A 16,002-nucleotide genomic window follows, 5' to 3' on the forward strand; every position below is an offset into this window, starting at 1 on the left:
TGTTTTATGTACATAGCTCTATGGCAGAGCAGTAGACCCTCAGTTGTCTTTAGTTCTTTTCTCATTAGTAACCCGCACTGCAGCACAATCATGTAAAACGCGTAGCATCTTTAACAGCTACAGTACCATTAATCAGCAATCTTGCCTGTGAGGCTTTCTGCCGTCACGCTGACAACAACTTAAAGTGATCCTAAATTTAAATACTCGGCCCTCATTCTGTCAGTGAGTTAGGAGATGTTCTGGCACAGTGGCTGCTCTCCTTTTGGACCCATTAACTCAGGGATTATCTGAAAATTCGGATGTCAGGTGAAAGCAATTAACTGCAGTGAACTACCTGTCAGGATGGAAAACCCAGCAGAACTCCGAGTCCTGAGCTGCAGGATTAACACCCGCTGGAATAATTACTTACGAGAAGTTTGCTTTCTTATCATCATCAGTGTCTGTAAATGCACAGGTTTTCTGAGAGCTGTTCATTCTGTGCCACATCACCTATTTCTGCATGTTCTCTGACTTCACATACACAAAAGACAACAAAGGATTTGCAGCAAATGCTGAAAATACCGCAAACACAAGCAAAAGAAAAAATGTTCTAAATCTTTCTTAATAAGCTTTGGTTTCAGCGTCTCTTGTTTAAGTCACATCTAGAACATGGATCAGATTGTTATGCTAACCAGTCTTATTCACTCAGTGTTTCGTTCTGTCTCCTCCCAGGATTCGTCCTCAGATGGCCAAGGAGAAGATAGAGGGCTGCCATGTGTGCACGCTGGTCACACCTGGAGAACCACAAGTCCTCCTGGGAAAGGACAAAGCCTTCACCTACGACTTTGTGTTTGACGTCGACTCAGAGCAGCACAACATCTACCAGACCTGTGTGTACAAGCTCATCGAGGGCTGCTTCGAGGGCTATAACGCCACTGTGTTCGCTTATGGTCAGGTATGATAGCAAGCCTTGGATTTTAACTTCACATCGAGTGTATTCAGTATTTCTTTTATTAAAGTGCTCTTGATTGATCTGTTTCAGACGGGATCGGGGAAGACGTACACCATGGGGACGGGCTTCAATGTGACTCTGAGTCAACAGGAGCAGGGCATCATCCCACGAGCTGTTCATCAGCTGTTTGAAGGGATCCAAAACAGGAGGGTTCGTGCTCAGGAGACTGGCGCCCATCCTCCCGAGTTTAAAGTCAGCGCCCAGTTCTTAGAGGTGGGTGACAGAAACATGTAGGATGTAGAGAATGAATGTCCAAGACATACACAACCACATGACCTTGCATGACCTCCTATTTAAATAGTGAATTATTGACACTCTGACACTGTGTTTGTGTGTATGTGTGCGTGCTGGGATGGATATTGGTCCCTATTAACTCCAACCAGATGGGACAAAACAGGGGCACAAGGGAATCGGTCCCCTCTTCTATAAACAGGAAGTGACAGCCTGGTGACAGATGGGCAGGAATGCCTGTCTGTGCTTTGTTGGGCCTGATTAATGTTCACCATTACCTCTGACATTATTCCTCATCACGGTGGGGTAGAAGATGGATAAGAGTGAGCAAGGGAGGGAGGAGAGGGAGGCAGGAATGCTTGTGTGGGAGCAATGAGATTATATGACATAATGATTTCCTCCTGAAGTTTCTGTCATGCACATGTTTTGTTTGTCTTGAGGGACAGTTGTGTTTATGTGTGTGTGTGTGATCTTATTAATTGAATAGTCATTCTGTTATAACAGTTCTGATAACATAATATTCATCTTTATTTATTTTTTTTTCTTTTATTTCTTTTTTTTAAATGTGCTTTTTCTGTCTGTCCTGTTTTCTGTCATAAATGCGTTTGGTAGGTTCTCGGGTCAAAATGTTATCTCTGTTAATGGCAAACAGATGGATGTGTGTGTCTGGCAGTAGGTGGGAACAGCTGAAGTTGCTGCTGACCTTTGTGGCCCTTTGCCCTCAATGGTTTTGAAGAGGTCATTAATTGACCTGTCAGGCTGCAAAGCTGCGTTTAACACACATGAGGGGAGTGGAAAACAGGAATCATATTAAAATTATGATGATTTATGATGATGATATACCGTTGGACTGGATTGTTAAAGATGAAGGTATTACCTTAGTATCTGGTTGGCTTAACTGAACGCTGATGAATATGCATGTGTGGCTTTTCTTTACCGTAGTTGTACAATGAAGAGGTCTTGGATTTGTTCGATGGAGCCAGAGATCCAGAAAGTCGCAGCAGGAAGTCCAATATTAAAATCCACGAGGATTCCAGTGGCAGCATCTACACCACTGGAGTCACATCCCGGCTGGTACACTCTGAGGAAGAGGTGGGTGCATGTGTGTTGGTGCGTGTGCTGATGTTTGTACCATACAGTCCCCTCCAAAGATATTGGAATTGCAAATGTGCCCTGAAGACATTTGGTATTAAGGTCAAAAGATGAATGTGAGACCAAAGATCCTAAACACAATTAAACATAGAACATAGCATCTTTTGTGTCAAATCATACTTTGGATTGGACTCCGTATGACATCTGCGGACGTAGTTCTACCTTTTATTATTTGTGGATTACAACCTTTGACAGAGCTACAGTAGTTTTAGTTTTGTTTTAAATGTCACATTGGATTTAAATTCTGATGACTTGTTTGAAATTTCGCTTTACTGTGCTGCATCTAGGTCAGACCAGTTAAACACAGGAACCTGTTGTCTTGACATGATATATGTGCACTTCTGCTTTTTGGAAAGTGCAGCTTCTATGCACTTACGTATCAAACTGAGTAACGGTTGTCAAGAGGGGGAAGAAGATTAACAGTGACAGTCTGACAGAAAGGGGCCTGTGACGGGGTCAAAAGGGCAGTAGAGATGTGACGAGCCAGTGACAAAGACGTTAATAGAGGAGACAGGTGGTGATTAAGGTGTAGGGTTACAGTAAATACTGGCTGGGAAAAAAACACTTACTGAATACTATTATATGGTTTCTGTTAAAAAAAGGTGGTGAAGTGAAGTTTGGTAGAAAGTTTTGAGTAAGTTGTTAAACTGAAGGAGAAAGAAAGGAGAACAGAAAAAGTCAGGTCAGGTCATTTGTGCATAAAATTTCCAGAAAATTCAGACAGCTGAGAGACAAGTGGAGACAGATGGGCACTCCTGAGGGAGAGAGGAGGGAAAATGTCAAAACAGTGTGAGGGAGGAGATAGAAATAATGGTGAGACACTGGGAGAGTAAAGAGGATAAAAACAAGAGGGAAATCTCGCAGTTGTCTGATATTTGTGCAGAGATGCAGAAAAGCTCAAAGAAAGACGACAGTTGGAAGTCAACCAAATGTTTTTGTACCTTCTTGAAATTAGCTGACACGGGGAAAAATGATCTCGGCCACTGATAAAGAGAAGTAGCTCAATATCTGCAGTTATCTTTTGTTGTTGTTACTGATTGTGCACATTTTCTACAGTCTTCAGCCTTAACCATATGTCATCAATATTGTGTGTGTGCTCCAGCTGCTACAGTGTCTGAAGCTTGGCGCTCTGTCCCGCACCACGGCCAGCACCCAGATGAATGCCCAAAGCTCCCGCTCTCACGCCATCTTCACCATCCACCTGTGTCAGATGAGAGTCTGCCAACAGCCGCAAATGGTGAGACAAGCACACAGGATGGAGGGGTGAGAGGGGCATTGTTACAGCTTTTTTTTAATTTTTTTTTTTATCAAAACAATCTTCCAGGATGTGAAAAACATATATATATATATATATATATATATATATATATATATATATATATATATATATAAAGAAATAAATACAAAGGCTGGGTATGATGAAACAAAAAAAAAAAAGGAAAAGAAAACTAGAAATGAAAGAGAAGTAATTTAGGACGAAACACATCATCACAGAAAAATACACTGAAACGCATGAACTGCCTCCTAGACCACTATCTCCAATAATAGCTTTTTCCACCCCTGCCAGCAGAATGGAGGAGGGGAGAATGGCGAGGTGAATGGCGTGGAGTCCACTCCGATTGCCCAGCCGGAGTATGAGACGCTGATGGCCAAGTTTCACTTTGTGGATCTGGCCGGTTCTGAAAGACTCAAACGCACAGGAGCTACAGGAGACAGAGCCCGCGAGGGAATCTCTATTAACTGTGGACTGGTGAGACAGATAGAAATAGACTCATGCATGTGTCTGTTTGTGGGTGGTATTGTGCTAAACATGCAAACTAAGAAATGAAAAATCATGCATCATTTCTTAGTATAGTCTCCCATAATTATAGTGAGTTTACTGTAAACACACGTTTACACCTCTCTTCTGCTTTAATTTGTTAATGATACTAGTTTGTGTTTATTTTCTGAACGTGTGTGTGTGTGTGTGTGTGTGTGTGTTGTAGCTGGCACTGGGAAATGTGATCAGTGCTTTAGGTGATCAGGCCAAGAAGGGAGGGCACGTCCCCTACAGAGACTCTAAACTCACGCGACTGCTGCAAGATTCACTTGGAGGAAACAGGTAAACACAGACACAAACATACTGTACAAACAGAAAACCTTTTTATAACAGTGGAAAGATGACATATGAGGTCTTATTAAGACGTTGGTGCATAGAGCTGTAACTATTAGTTGATCAGTCATTAAGTTGATTGACAGAAAATGAATTGGCTGCTATTTTGGTCGGATAAAACAAAACATCTGAACAGGTCATTTTGGGTTTGGGTTTTTGTTTATAGATTGTATAGACTAAATAAATAATATATTAATATTATTGTATTAACAGTTACCTACAACCTCCATCTTTTCTTCCTCTCCAGTCGCACAGTGATGATCGCCTGCGTCAGCCCATCCGATCGAGACTTCATGGAGACTCTGAACACACTGAAGTACGCCAACCGCGCCCGAAACATCAAGAACAAGGTGGTGGTGAACCAAGACAAAACCAGCCAGCAGATCAGTGCCATGCGTGCTGAGATAGCTCGGCTTCAGATGGAGCTGATGGAGTACAAGGCGGTGAGAAATGCAGGGATGGATGGATGCAAAAAGATAAAAAAAAAAAAAAAGAAAGAAAGACAAGGAAGAGATAAAGATGAGAGGGGATAAATGAAAGGGGGTAGGTGAAGACGTGACAGATTGAAGAAGATCAAAGAGGAGAGCTAACATATGGCTGTCACTGTAACTAATGCAATGAGGCTGTAAGAGAGGGCTGAAAGGGGTGACAAGATGGATGAAAGTGGTAATAAATGAGCAGAGGGAGAAAAAAAGACAACACTGATTTGAGTAAGAGAAGATCGTTGTGAAGCAAAAGCAGAGGCCACGCAGCAGCAGCAGGTTACTACTATATCAAATTAAAGATCATTACTGGGATACACACATCCTTTTATGCCTTATGCTGCAGGAATAGTAATTGATGGAGCACCAATCAGATGAATCATATAAGATAATTGTAAGTTTAATGCATCCTTCAGCAGGATGAACTTGGGATTAGAGGTTTTGCATTTACACACACACACACACACACACACACACACAAAAAAAAACGGCATTGACCTTCAGGACTGCAAGAAACAAGCAGTCGTTTAGGTGGATTGTCAGTCCATTGTGTGATTAAGGGGCCTACCACAGTCACTAGAGAGAAGTGAATGCGTGACTGTAACAAGGGACTGGTGGCTGACCTCGATGTGGTAATAAAGGATGCGATGTGACTGGAGTCTAGCAGGAATAGAGGGGTGGATTGGTGGAGGCAATGATGTCTGTGAGTTGCCAGTGGATTATATAGTGACTTTCTGTTTGGAGGCTTGCACAACAGGATTTTTTCATTGTTGATCATTCAGAATACAACAATAGTCACTTGAGAGAGACTCAGTTTCAACAATAGCCTTTTGTCTGGTTGGACTGCTACATTCAGTATAAGTAAGAGTGGATATTTATGTGTATATTTGTCTTTCATGTTTGACTTTTAACCCCAAAAATGTCATTTTCCCTACATGTTTTTGCTGTTCTAGCTCTGGGCTAGTTAACCATTCCTGCTATCTATTTGCGTATCTGTGCAGGGGAAGCGTGTGGCATGTGAGGATGGTTCTGAGGGCTACAGCGACCTGTATCAGGAGAACGCCATGCTGCAGAGAGAGAATGACACACTGCGTCTCAGAGTAAAAGCCATGCAGGAGACCATTGACCACCTCAACACCCGTGTTACACATCTGCTGGCCAATGAGGTCAGCACCCTGCTGGCCAAGTCAAGTAAGTGATGGAAATGTGTAATTACATCGACTGTCCAAACGTCACATGTTTCTCCTGAGTTAACAATTATAAATGTGTCTTTAATGCGACAGTATGTCTGTTTTTTTAATTCTCAAAACTTGCATGTTGTAGCTTAAAATTCAGTTTAATGTATAATATGTGTTAATTCCACTGTTGCATCATTATTGCTCTAAGATGACCTGGGCTTTCTTATACTTTTCTCTTCTAGGTGAGGGCAATGAGGAGATTGGGACTCTGATCCAGAACTACATCCGAGAGGTTGAAGAACTGAGGTACAACCTCATTTTGTAGCTTCACAAAACCAAGCAGGGAGAAAACATGAAACAAATCTCTTTTGTCCGCCCCTCCATCCTCAGAACCAAACTTCTCGAGAGCGAGTCCATGAACGAGTCGTTGCGACGGCAGCTGGCCCGGCTTTCCTCTCGTCCCCTGTTCCCTTCTGCCAGTCTAAGCCCCGCTCCCGGCCACCCTCCTGGATCCTCACCTGCTCCCATGTCCATGGAGGCCGAGATGACTGATGTGTTACGTCGAGCTAAGCTGGATATAGAGAGGCTGAAGAAGAAGGAGAGGAGGCAGAGGAGGATGAGGTACATGCAATATATATATATATATATATATATATATATATATATATATATATATATATATATATATATATATATATATATATATATATATATATATATATATATACTTATATAAACATATTTGTATAAAGTATAAAGTGAATCAGGAGATACACACAGTATTCTAGCTGCTCTCGTATGTTTAAATCTCTTGTCAACTGTGCATGATTTAAAAGCAAGAGAATATGATGAGTGCACTTATTTCTTTTTTTCCTCATCATTGCTTCTCTGTTGGCCTAAGAACATCACAAAGTTGATTAGGGCTTTGAGGCGGCCGGCTTCTAAATAGAATTGGGATGCAGCCAGTGCTGAGTAGTAACTCTGGCATGGACGCAAAAAGGTCTAATTCAGTCGGCCAGTGGGTCATGAGAGAGAAGAGTACACAGCCTAACAGGCTAATTGAGGTCTAATGGGTTAGAGATGGAGGTAGATAGTAATTTAGAGATAGGATGGATAAAGAGCAGGATGGGTTTTAAAAGAGGGAGCAACGGGAAGAATTAAGTTGGTAATAAAACGTAAAAAGCTAACAGGGCAAGATGAGAGTAGATGAGCTGAAGAAGACTTTTCTAATGACTTTAGAGGGCTGATATTTGCCATGAGCACATCATTTAGAAACACTCCCCAGATCTTAGCTTATCAAAGGTTGGAATAGTTATAGGTACAGTAGTGTTCAATGCTTTTTGTGCTCTGCCGTTCTAACACATTTGAGGCTTTTGTGCATTTTTGTCCGCTAGCAAATCTAGTCTGGCTAATTCAACATGCTTTTCATCCTCTGCAGTCCAGAGCTGGAGAAAGGCCTGAAGAAACGAGTGAAGCTGCACACTCACGAGAACGGACAGAATGGGCAGAATGGGGAAAACGGGCAGAACGGGCAGAACGGAGAGATCGATTCAGACGAGAATTACACAGAGGTGAGGTATATGGGCTGCAAGTCAGCAGTCCTAAGCAGTTGAGAGTTAAAGTCTAATGTCCTTGTTTTTTTGTGTAGGACATCATGTCTCCGCTGCAGGAGGAGAGTGGTTGTGAGGAAGATGAGGGAGAGGACGAGGAGGAGGGCAGGGAAGAAGATGAGTTTGACAGCGATGAGAGCCTGGTGGACTCGGACTCGGACTCGGATGAGAAAGGTGCGTTTCTGACAGCTGCTTCTACTAAATGACCACACCTCTTTCTCTTGTACGCCTTGTTTTCTACTTGTCCGGCCTCATCTACATCTGTCAGACTTTTAAATTTGGTTAACAAAAAGATATATATATAGAAATAATTTTAAGGTGTAGAGTGAGATGGATTGTTTTGGCAGATTTAAGGAAACTTTATAATTACAGTCACATTTATTTAGACCCGATGTGACATACAGTTTTTGACAGTTATCCACTACCTATTTTTGACCCCAACCTGCAGCCAACTTCCAAGCGGACCTGGCAGAACTTACCTGTGAGATTGAGATCAAACAGAAGTTAATAGATGAGCTGGAGAACAGCCAGCGGAGGCTGATGATGCTGAAGCTGCAGTATGAGGAGAAGCTCATCCTGCTACAGAACAAGATCAGAGACACTCAGCTGGAGAGAGACCGTGTGCTGCAGAACCTCAGTGAGTTGACACAGCTTGGTCAGTGGGTAAAAAGTACAGAAAGGTAAAGTAGGCAATTAACATGAATGTGTGGTCGCAGTGTCCATGGAGAACTACACGGAAGAAAAGGCCAACCGGATCAAGCAGGAGTATGAGAAGCGTCTTAAGGAGATGAACCGCGACTTGCTGAAGCTACAAGCGGCACAGAAGGAGCATGCACGCCTCCTCAAGAACCAGGGGAGATATGAACGGGAGCTGAAGAAACTCCAGGCCGAGGTCAACGAGATGAAGAAAGCAAAGGTAAGCGGAGGAGAAGAGGGAGTCGGAGTGTGGATGAAAGTGACGTTGTGAGCAGGAGTGGCAGCGGCGGTTTGGGAAGTCTGACCTTGCTGCTGTTTCCAGGTGGCGCTGATGAAGCAAATGAAGGAGGAGCAGCAGAGGAGGAGAATGGTGGAGGCGAAGAGGAACCGCGAGATCGCCCAGCTCAAGAAGGAACAGCGACGACAGGAGGTCAGGCTGCTTCTCTGTTTGTGTCAGCAGTTTCACAAATAGCATTTATTACACCTCTCAGTTTCACTGAAAACCAACTTCATATTTATTATGAAACATAATCATCGTGCTCAAAAATCCCATGTCACTGCTGTATTTAAGGAATGACTGATGTTTGTGAGTTCTGCCAGGTCTCCATCTGTTTGCTAGCCTAACATTTTGAAACTTCATTTATCTGTCTGTGTAGACACATAGAACGTACAGTGTATTTCATGATACGATGCATGTTTTCAGCTGTGTTACCATCATTGCAAAATGATTTTCTAATAATAAGTTTGTCCTTTTAAATTCATAAGCTTGCATTTGCAAACACAATGTGCTACTGGAAGACAGCACAGTAATGTTTGCTGATTATAGGCCTCTCTGCTTTTATATAAACATTCCTTTTATTTCCAGCTACAATAGCCATTTACAGTTTTACCAATGTCTACACTGTATTCTGATCAATTACATGTTTTAAAATCAGCTTTTCCTTTAAAAACATGATCATTTTTTTTGTGTGCCTACACTTTTGACTGCTAATGTACATAAAGCAGACAGGTTTGTGGTACAGTATATTTTTTTGTATGTATGTAATATATTTGTTTCAGTCTCAGTCTTTATGCATTTTTGTAGAGTGGTTATTAATGAGCATGAAAATATTAACACTGTCATTTTTGGGCTTCGTTCATAATCCTTTTATTTAGGGTTTCATCTTAAGCCTTACAATCCTTACATAATTAACACCTTGTAAGCCCCGTTCACAAGTCAGGAATCTAATTAATATTTGAACATCAATAAAAATAAACATTAAGTATAATCAGTAATAATATGTAAAGAACTGTGTGTTTTTCTCCATCCTCCCCATTAGTACCAGATTCGAGCGCTGGAGTCCCAGAAGCGTCAGCAAGAGCTGGTGCTACGCAGGAAGACCCAGGAGGTTACGGCCCTCCGGCGCCTAACCAAACCTATGTCTGACCGCGTGGCTGGACGTGTGGCTCGCTGGAACCAGCCTCCATCACTTACAGACTCTGGAGCTGAGTTATCAGCCAGCACCACGGCAAGCAACTCTGAGCCTGAGACTGGGAGGACTGTGAGCGGGCTGGTGAAGCAGTGGAACAACAAGAACAGTGTGTTCGGATACCTGGCAGAGAGCGAGGGGAGCATGGATGGAACCAGGGTCATTGGGTAAGCTGGCTTGGAATGGGATGTGTTTTAACGACACCGTGACACACACAGTGTTGACTGATGCCTTCCCCTTCGTGTCTCTCATCAACTGTCTTTCCAGCACCAGGAAGAAGCTGCAGCGTAAGCCAGCAGGTCTGGGCAGCACTGCAGCAGCAGGAAGAGCTACTAACGTTTCCAAGTCAGCACGTCAGAAGTGGCAAACCCTCGAGCGTCGCATTTTGGACATTGTCATGCAGAGGATGACCATAGCTAACATGGAAGCTGATATGGATCGGCTTATCAAGGTAGGAATGGCTCAACTATTTAAATATCTAGGATTACATGTGGTGCTTGAGTAAAATTAGGTCTTTGAATGAGAACATGTATTAAATATATTAAAACCGTTTGAGATGAATCATTTAGTTTTTCAAGGAATTCAACAGAAAAGATGAACAGTTTTAGCTCCGTCTAATAGCTGACAACTGAAATGACAGAGACAACTGGTAACTTTTTATTTTGCTGTTTGTGCATTTGTTTTGGTCGAGTCAGAAACGAGAGGAACTGACAGTGCAGCAGGAAGCACTTTCGCATAAGAGAGAGGTACTGATGGCAGAGGGAGAGGGGCCTGAGGCAGAGGACCGCCTCCTTCAGGAAATCAATGAGGAGATTGAGGTTCTGAACGCCAACATAGACTACATCAACGACAGCCTGTCTGACTGCCAGGCCACGATTGTACAGATAGAGGAGACCAAGGTACAAACACTCGCACGGACATGTTTGCCTACGTGTGAGGCACTCACTGACATAATGGACGCTTTCTAGCCCCTTAGTCCTAAAATAAACTATCACAACTAAATGTCTAACTTCAACTCTTAACTAACCAACTAACCTGACTTTAACCATATTAACCCTAAAATCTCAAGTCTCAACCTTCAGATTGATATTTGATGTTTTGAGGACTGTCCACAATGTCTTCACAACAGTGGAATTAATCTGAAATTTGTCTACACTATCTTAGAAAGACACACACACACACACACACACACACACACACACACACACACACACACACACACACACACACACACACACACACACACACACACACACACACACACACACATATACACAGTATGACAGAAGGCCTCTTCTAATATCTGGGGTTTTGTTCTCTTCAAGGATGAACTGGACTCAGTGGACACCTCAGTGGTGATTAGCTCCTGCTCTCTGGCTGAAGCACGCCACCTGCTGGACCACTTCCTGAAGGCTTCCATAGACAAAGTGAGTTCGCCATAAAATACATACACTGACCTAATATAATAATAATAATAAAACCGTACTAAATATAGTTTAGTGCCATTATTCTAAGTAGTTTGGCTGTTAACTGAAAATTATGTTTTAGTGTTGTCGTATTGTGCAACTGTCAAAACTTTAGTCATAGTATTAATTTGTCCTAAACCTGATTGAGTAAATGGCTGTGGTGACATCTAGTGATATATCTATGTATTGCAAGGTTGTCTCATTTCCTATTGTGTGCTGCATAACTAGTGTTAGTTGTTCTGTGTGTTTATGTGTAAAGTGTTAATTTTTATCTAATTTGGTCACTATGCATGAATAGAGCTTGCAGGTGGCCCAGAAGGAGGCTCAGATCAGACTGCTTGAGGGACAGCTGAGACAGACAGACGTGATCGGCTCGTCCCACAATCACATGATCCTCGATGCCTTGCGAGAAAAGGCAGAGTACATCCCTGAACTCCAGGCTCTCATCCACAATGTACAGCAGGGTGAGCGGCGTTTTTACGTATCTTTACGCCATAGGGTATCTTCTCTTTCCTCTCGTCCTTCTTTGTTTTTTTTACCCCCTTTTCTTTAAATTTGTGAAAATACAGTTCTTAGCACCATGAAACATGCAAAGTAAGGGTTTTCAGACCCTATTTATTTAGTATTGGTTGTTAGTGTTTGATGCTGTATTGTATCATCAGAAACCTGAAACGCTGCAATAGTTACTCACATGAAAAACAGGTTGCTGACCTCTGTGGAAGTTGGCATTTGACATGTTCAATGGTGCATACAAACACACAAAGCGGCTGTTTCTGGTTTGCATTGGGCTCATAAGTGATGTGTTTTGTGTGCTTCCAGAAAATGGCTACGCCAGTACCGACGAGGAGCCCTCTGAGTTCAGCCAAGCATCTGACAGCAGGTGAGACTGCAGCCTTCATAGCAGCATTCTCAAAGATTTAATCCACCTCCTCTTTAAAATCATTTACTGCACTTTTGTATTGCTGGATTGGTTTTAGCCCTTACCTTCTGACAGGCACGTTACCCTGACTCCTTTTCTCTCTTTTGCAGTGTATCTCAAATGAAAGAATCCAACAGCCAAGATGACTTCAAGATAAAGGTACAGCATCTTTGTATTGTTAAAGTGCATAGTTTCCACTTAGCTCTGTTAGAGATGTTGCAGGTTTAGAGAGACCCTACTGTGGCTTTAAATTCTTCCTGTTAGTCTTAAAACTTCAGGTGCATCAGACCATATGTGATTCCCTGGGACAATATTTTTGTTGTCGTGCCTGTGTTTGGATGCCTGCCCTGGTTTTTCCTCTCAATTTAACAGTACATGCCACCGTTCGTCTCAGTAGCTGCTGTTCTTGTTTGTAACCACAAGATGGCAGTAAAAGCAAACCAAACAACTATGCAACTCTGAAAGCCCTGAAAAATCAATCCCTCTTTTCCTGCTGGTAATGCTCTGTTTGCTATTATTTACTATGTGTTTCAGTGCTTTTTTTTTCTCTCCACAATCTTTCTGTGACCCCAAAATGACAACCCTCTCTTTTCTAACTTATTTGTTTTACTGATTTCTTATTCTCTTTGCCCTTTTTCCCTGCTGGATGATGTTTTCAGGCTGTATCTTAATTTCCTCTTGTGCCCTAATTAAATTCAGTCTTTATCTTTATTTTATGTCCCAGTTTCTCATATCCCACTGTCCTCCTTCTTACTCATTTCATCCTCTGTAACTCAAATGGTGCACATTTTTCACCCAGATGGAGCCTCGTCTGTCGGCTCAGATGAAGGCGGTGTCGGCAGAGTATTTGGGTCCCATCCTGGACCCCTCATCAGGCAGCAAGCAGCAGCACATTACAAAGTCTCTGGCTTCGTTGACCGACATCCAAGAGGATGGCCTGAGTCTGGTGACAGGAAATTTGAGTCTCAGCCTGGCTCTACGAGACACCTACCACAGGGACCGAGCATCGCGCACTATTAGTCTCCCAGTCAGGGGACACACCTTGTGAGTTATGAAGATTTTAACGTTCCTGACAAACCATAGTGACCACTCGGATTAGGATTAGAACAGAGTTAGGTGTTACAGAGAAGGGGGAATAACGCGTATGAAGCTTGATGCTTATATTTTAACAGCGTGGAATTATGACAGCATCTCTCAAGTAATAATTACTGCACTCTCTGCAGTGGTTCATAATATTTTTGTGTGATGTATCTCCACGGCCCTGTTGACAAGAGTTTCTGTTGAATTTATGTTTTGTCAAATTAGTTCAGCTACTGTACAAATCAGCAGGGTGGCCTAGTGTTCTTTAAGAAGAGAATATCTTCCTGAATCCACATGTTGGTAAATATTTACTCTGCTGAACAAGACTAACAGAATCCCTGGATGGTGACATGGGTTGGAAAAACTGGAAAATACTACTGTAAGGTTAATTTTTGTAACTGAAATAAACAAACAAACCATAACCATAAGTAACTTCACAGAGATCTTTTTAGAAATGTATTTTTCATTTCCTGATGACAGAGACAAAGTTGGTTTAAAATACTTTAATTCTGTTTTATGCTGCATATTTTCGAAACCTGCCCGAGGCCTTATAACCTTATAGGTTATGAATCTGCTTCAGGGTGGGAAAAGAAGAAGTCAATGCAATTTGCTTTTGCCCTTGATGATTGTGATGATTGGAAGCCTGTTTGTGTGTGATTTGATATTTAAAGAAATGAGTCTGCCAGTTTCTTTTGTCTGCTTGAATTGCTGTCAAATTGCATAAATCCTTGTTGATTATAGATTTCCAGCAGTTCATGTAGATGTGTATCATCCTTCTCTGCTTATCACCAGTGCACTCCCATGAAAGTCTGCTTAGTTTCCTTGTGTGTGTTTGTGTGTGTGTCAGTCCCAGGCAGTCTCGAGGTTATGAAACTTCCCCTATAACAAGGAGGAAGTCTTACGACCGTGCATACAGGTACTTGTAAACCTCACATTCCAGCTATTTTGCAGGCAAACTGATCTGTATCTGTATCATTTGACTGTGCAATTGGATTTTTTAAACTGTCCAATTTGCTTGCAGTGTTTTCTAACTCTTTCTCTGTCTCTGTTTATTTTTTATGTCCCTCCACATCTCTAACCTCCCTCACCCTTCTACCTGCGTCAGGCCTACTGATGGCTATACTCCTCCGTCCTCCCCTCCTCTGAGGACCAGGAATGATCGCAACGTCTTCTCAAGACTTACTAGCAACCAAACACAGGGTTCTGCTCTGGACAAGTGAGTACATACCTGTAGAGGGATCTACAATATACACCAAAGGCTAATTTACCTGTGATCACTGCAGTGTTTACTCTGTGTTAATAGTAAGACTAATTACACGAAGATTACGGTAGATGCTTAGATGAGTTTGAGCCTGGGTTGTGTCTAAAGCAATTTGTCTCCACATGGGAAAGAATAGCTTGTAATGAGTAAGAAACCGGCTTGTGAAAACTCTTTCTGACTTTAGATCCACTGTAAACACAAGCTTGTATAGTTACAAATGGAAATATGACACTTTTAAGATGCTTGACAGGAGAGGACATCAAACCTGACATTGATCCCAAACACATCACAGACAATTACACGAGAGCTTTTAAAAGACAGTGTAAACAACCTCCACCTCGTCACTCCAGGTAGAGAGAGAACCGACAGGAGTCCATCACCAGCTCCTTTGTTTTACTCATGTTGAGCTGGAGATGATGCTACACCAGCCCCATCAAAGGCAGAGATGTAAAGAATAATTATAAGTATTACAAAGTAAAAGCAAGAAGTCTCACTAATCAATGGTGGACTGAGGTTTGCTGCAGTTGGTTCTAAAATATGGCTCTTTACTTCATAGCTTAATTAGTTACATTTCTGTCTGTCTGAATAAAAGCAAAAGGAACTGATTAGTTAATATTTCAGTGATATTGACCTGAGGTGGACTCAGCTTCACTGCGCACTGCACATGCATACATGCTGCTTTTCTCCTTTGGTCCATTTGATCAGTTCAGTTGTACATTGAAGCACCACTTTCTCTATTTTTATTCAGCAGTGTTTTAAGGTCTTTACTTGGTATGTAGATTGGCTGAAGGTCGGGTCTTTTAAGAGGAAAGTGTTCTTGTTTGAGGCGTAGATAAGAGTTCATCTTTGAATGGATCCTCTTCGTTGGACAAAAAGACTTTTGATCTGGCATTAATGTACATCCTCTTTGAATCCAGCTGTTAAATGCACTCAGTATATTTTGAAGGTCTGATTATTCCACAACCTCAACCATAGGCTACTCTGAACTGTATTTAGCAACACTGACAACAAAATGCAAAATGCTTTCAGTCCGTCTGTAGGTGTTACCAAGAAACAGACACAGCAAGGAGGGAAGCAGCTCAGATCCTCACATCCTCTTTTCAAACATACTGACACTGATATACATGATTTGCATTATTACAAGGGGAAGACAAATGCAATTTAATCTAAGCCAATAAAAAAACAACCTGCAATATATCTCCCGTAGAGACGTTCATCTAACTTAATTGTAAATTTGAAGGTAGTGGTCAAATGTGCTGTGGTGTTGGACTCGACAGCTTTGACTGATGGTGTACGTTTGTCATGTTTACATGCG

General features: G+C 42.0%; 1 protein-coding gene across 2 annotated transcripts in view; it reads left to right on the plus strand.

Annotated features, from left to right (window-relative positions):
* The window catches only part of kif21b (kinesin family member 21B), a 53,041-nt gene that overhangs the window by 17,968 nt on the left and 19,071 nt on the right, over positions 1 to 16,002 (plus strand). The window contains exons 2-26 of one of the 2 annotated variants that reach the window (XM_026347359.1): positions 712 to 934; positions 1,022 to 1,204; positions 2,165 to 2,314; positions 3,477 to 3,611; positions 3,942 to 4,124; positions 4,360 to 4,475; positions 4,774 to 4,969; positions 6,010 to 6,199; positions 6,429 to 6,492; positions 6,577 to 6,807; positions 7,625 to 7,757; positions 7,835 to 7,970; positions 8,245 to 8,433; positions 8,513 to 8,712; positions 8,815 to 8,922; positions 9,812 to 10,128; positions 10,229 to 10,412; positions 10,657 to 10,860; positions 11,287 to 11,388; positions 11,726 to 11,891; positions 12,247 to 12,307; positions 12,457 to 12,505; positions 13,146 to 13,390; positions 14,274 to 14,342; positions 14,532 to 14,642. In XM_026347359.1, coding sequence (XP_026203144.1) covers positions 712 to 934; positions 1,022 to 1,204; positions 2,165 to 2,314; positions 3,477 to 3,611; positions 3,942 to 4,124; positions 4,360 to 4,475; positions 4,774 to 4,969; positions 6,010 to 6,199; positions 6,429 to 6,492; positions 6,577 to 6,807; positions 7,625 to 7,757; positions 7,835 to 7,970; positions 8,245 to 8,433; positions 8,513 to 8,712; positions 8,815 to 8,922; positions 9,812 to 10,128; positions 10,229 to 10,412; positions 10,657 to 10,860; positions 11,287 to 11,388; positions 11,726 to 11,891; positions 12,247 to 12,307; positions 12,457 to 12,505; positions 13,146 to 13,390; positions 14,274 to 14,342; positions 14,532 to 14,642 — 3,945 coding nt within the window. The remainder of the gene's footprint in view (positions 1 to 711; positions 935 to 1,021; positions 1,205 to 2,164; positions 2,315 to 3,476; positions 3,612 to 3,941; positions 4,125 to 4,359; positions 4,476 to 4,773; positions 4,970 to 6,009; positions 6,200 to 6,428; positions 6,493 to 6,576; positions 6,808 to 7,624; positions 7,758 to 7,834; positions 7,971 to 8,244; positions 8,434 to 8,512; positions 8,713 to 8,814; positions 8,923 to 9,811; positions 10,129 to 10,228; positions 10,413 to 10,656; positions 10,861 to 11,286; positions 11,389 to 11,725; positions 11,892 to 12,246; positions 12,308 to 12,456; positions 12,506 to 13,145; positions 13,391 to 14,273; positions 14,343 to 14,531; positions 14,643 to 16,002) is intronic. The other variant, XM_026347360.1, reaches the window with a different exon arrangement.

Source organism: Anabas testudineus, chromosome 5, assembly GCF_900324465.2.
Source record: "Anabas testudineus chromosome 5, fAnaTes1.2, whole genome shotgun sequence".
Taxonomy (NCBI): Eukaryota; Metazoa; Chordata; class Actinopteri; order Anabantiformes; family Anabantidae; genus Anabas; species Anabas testudineus.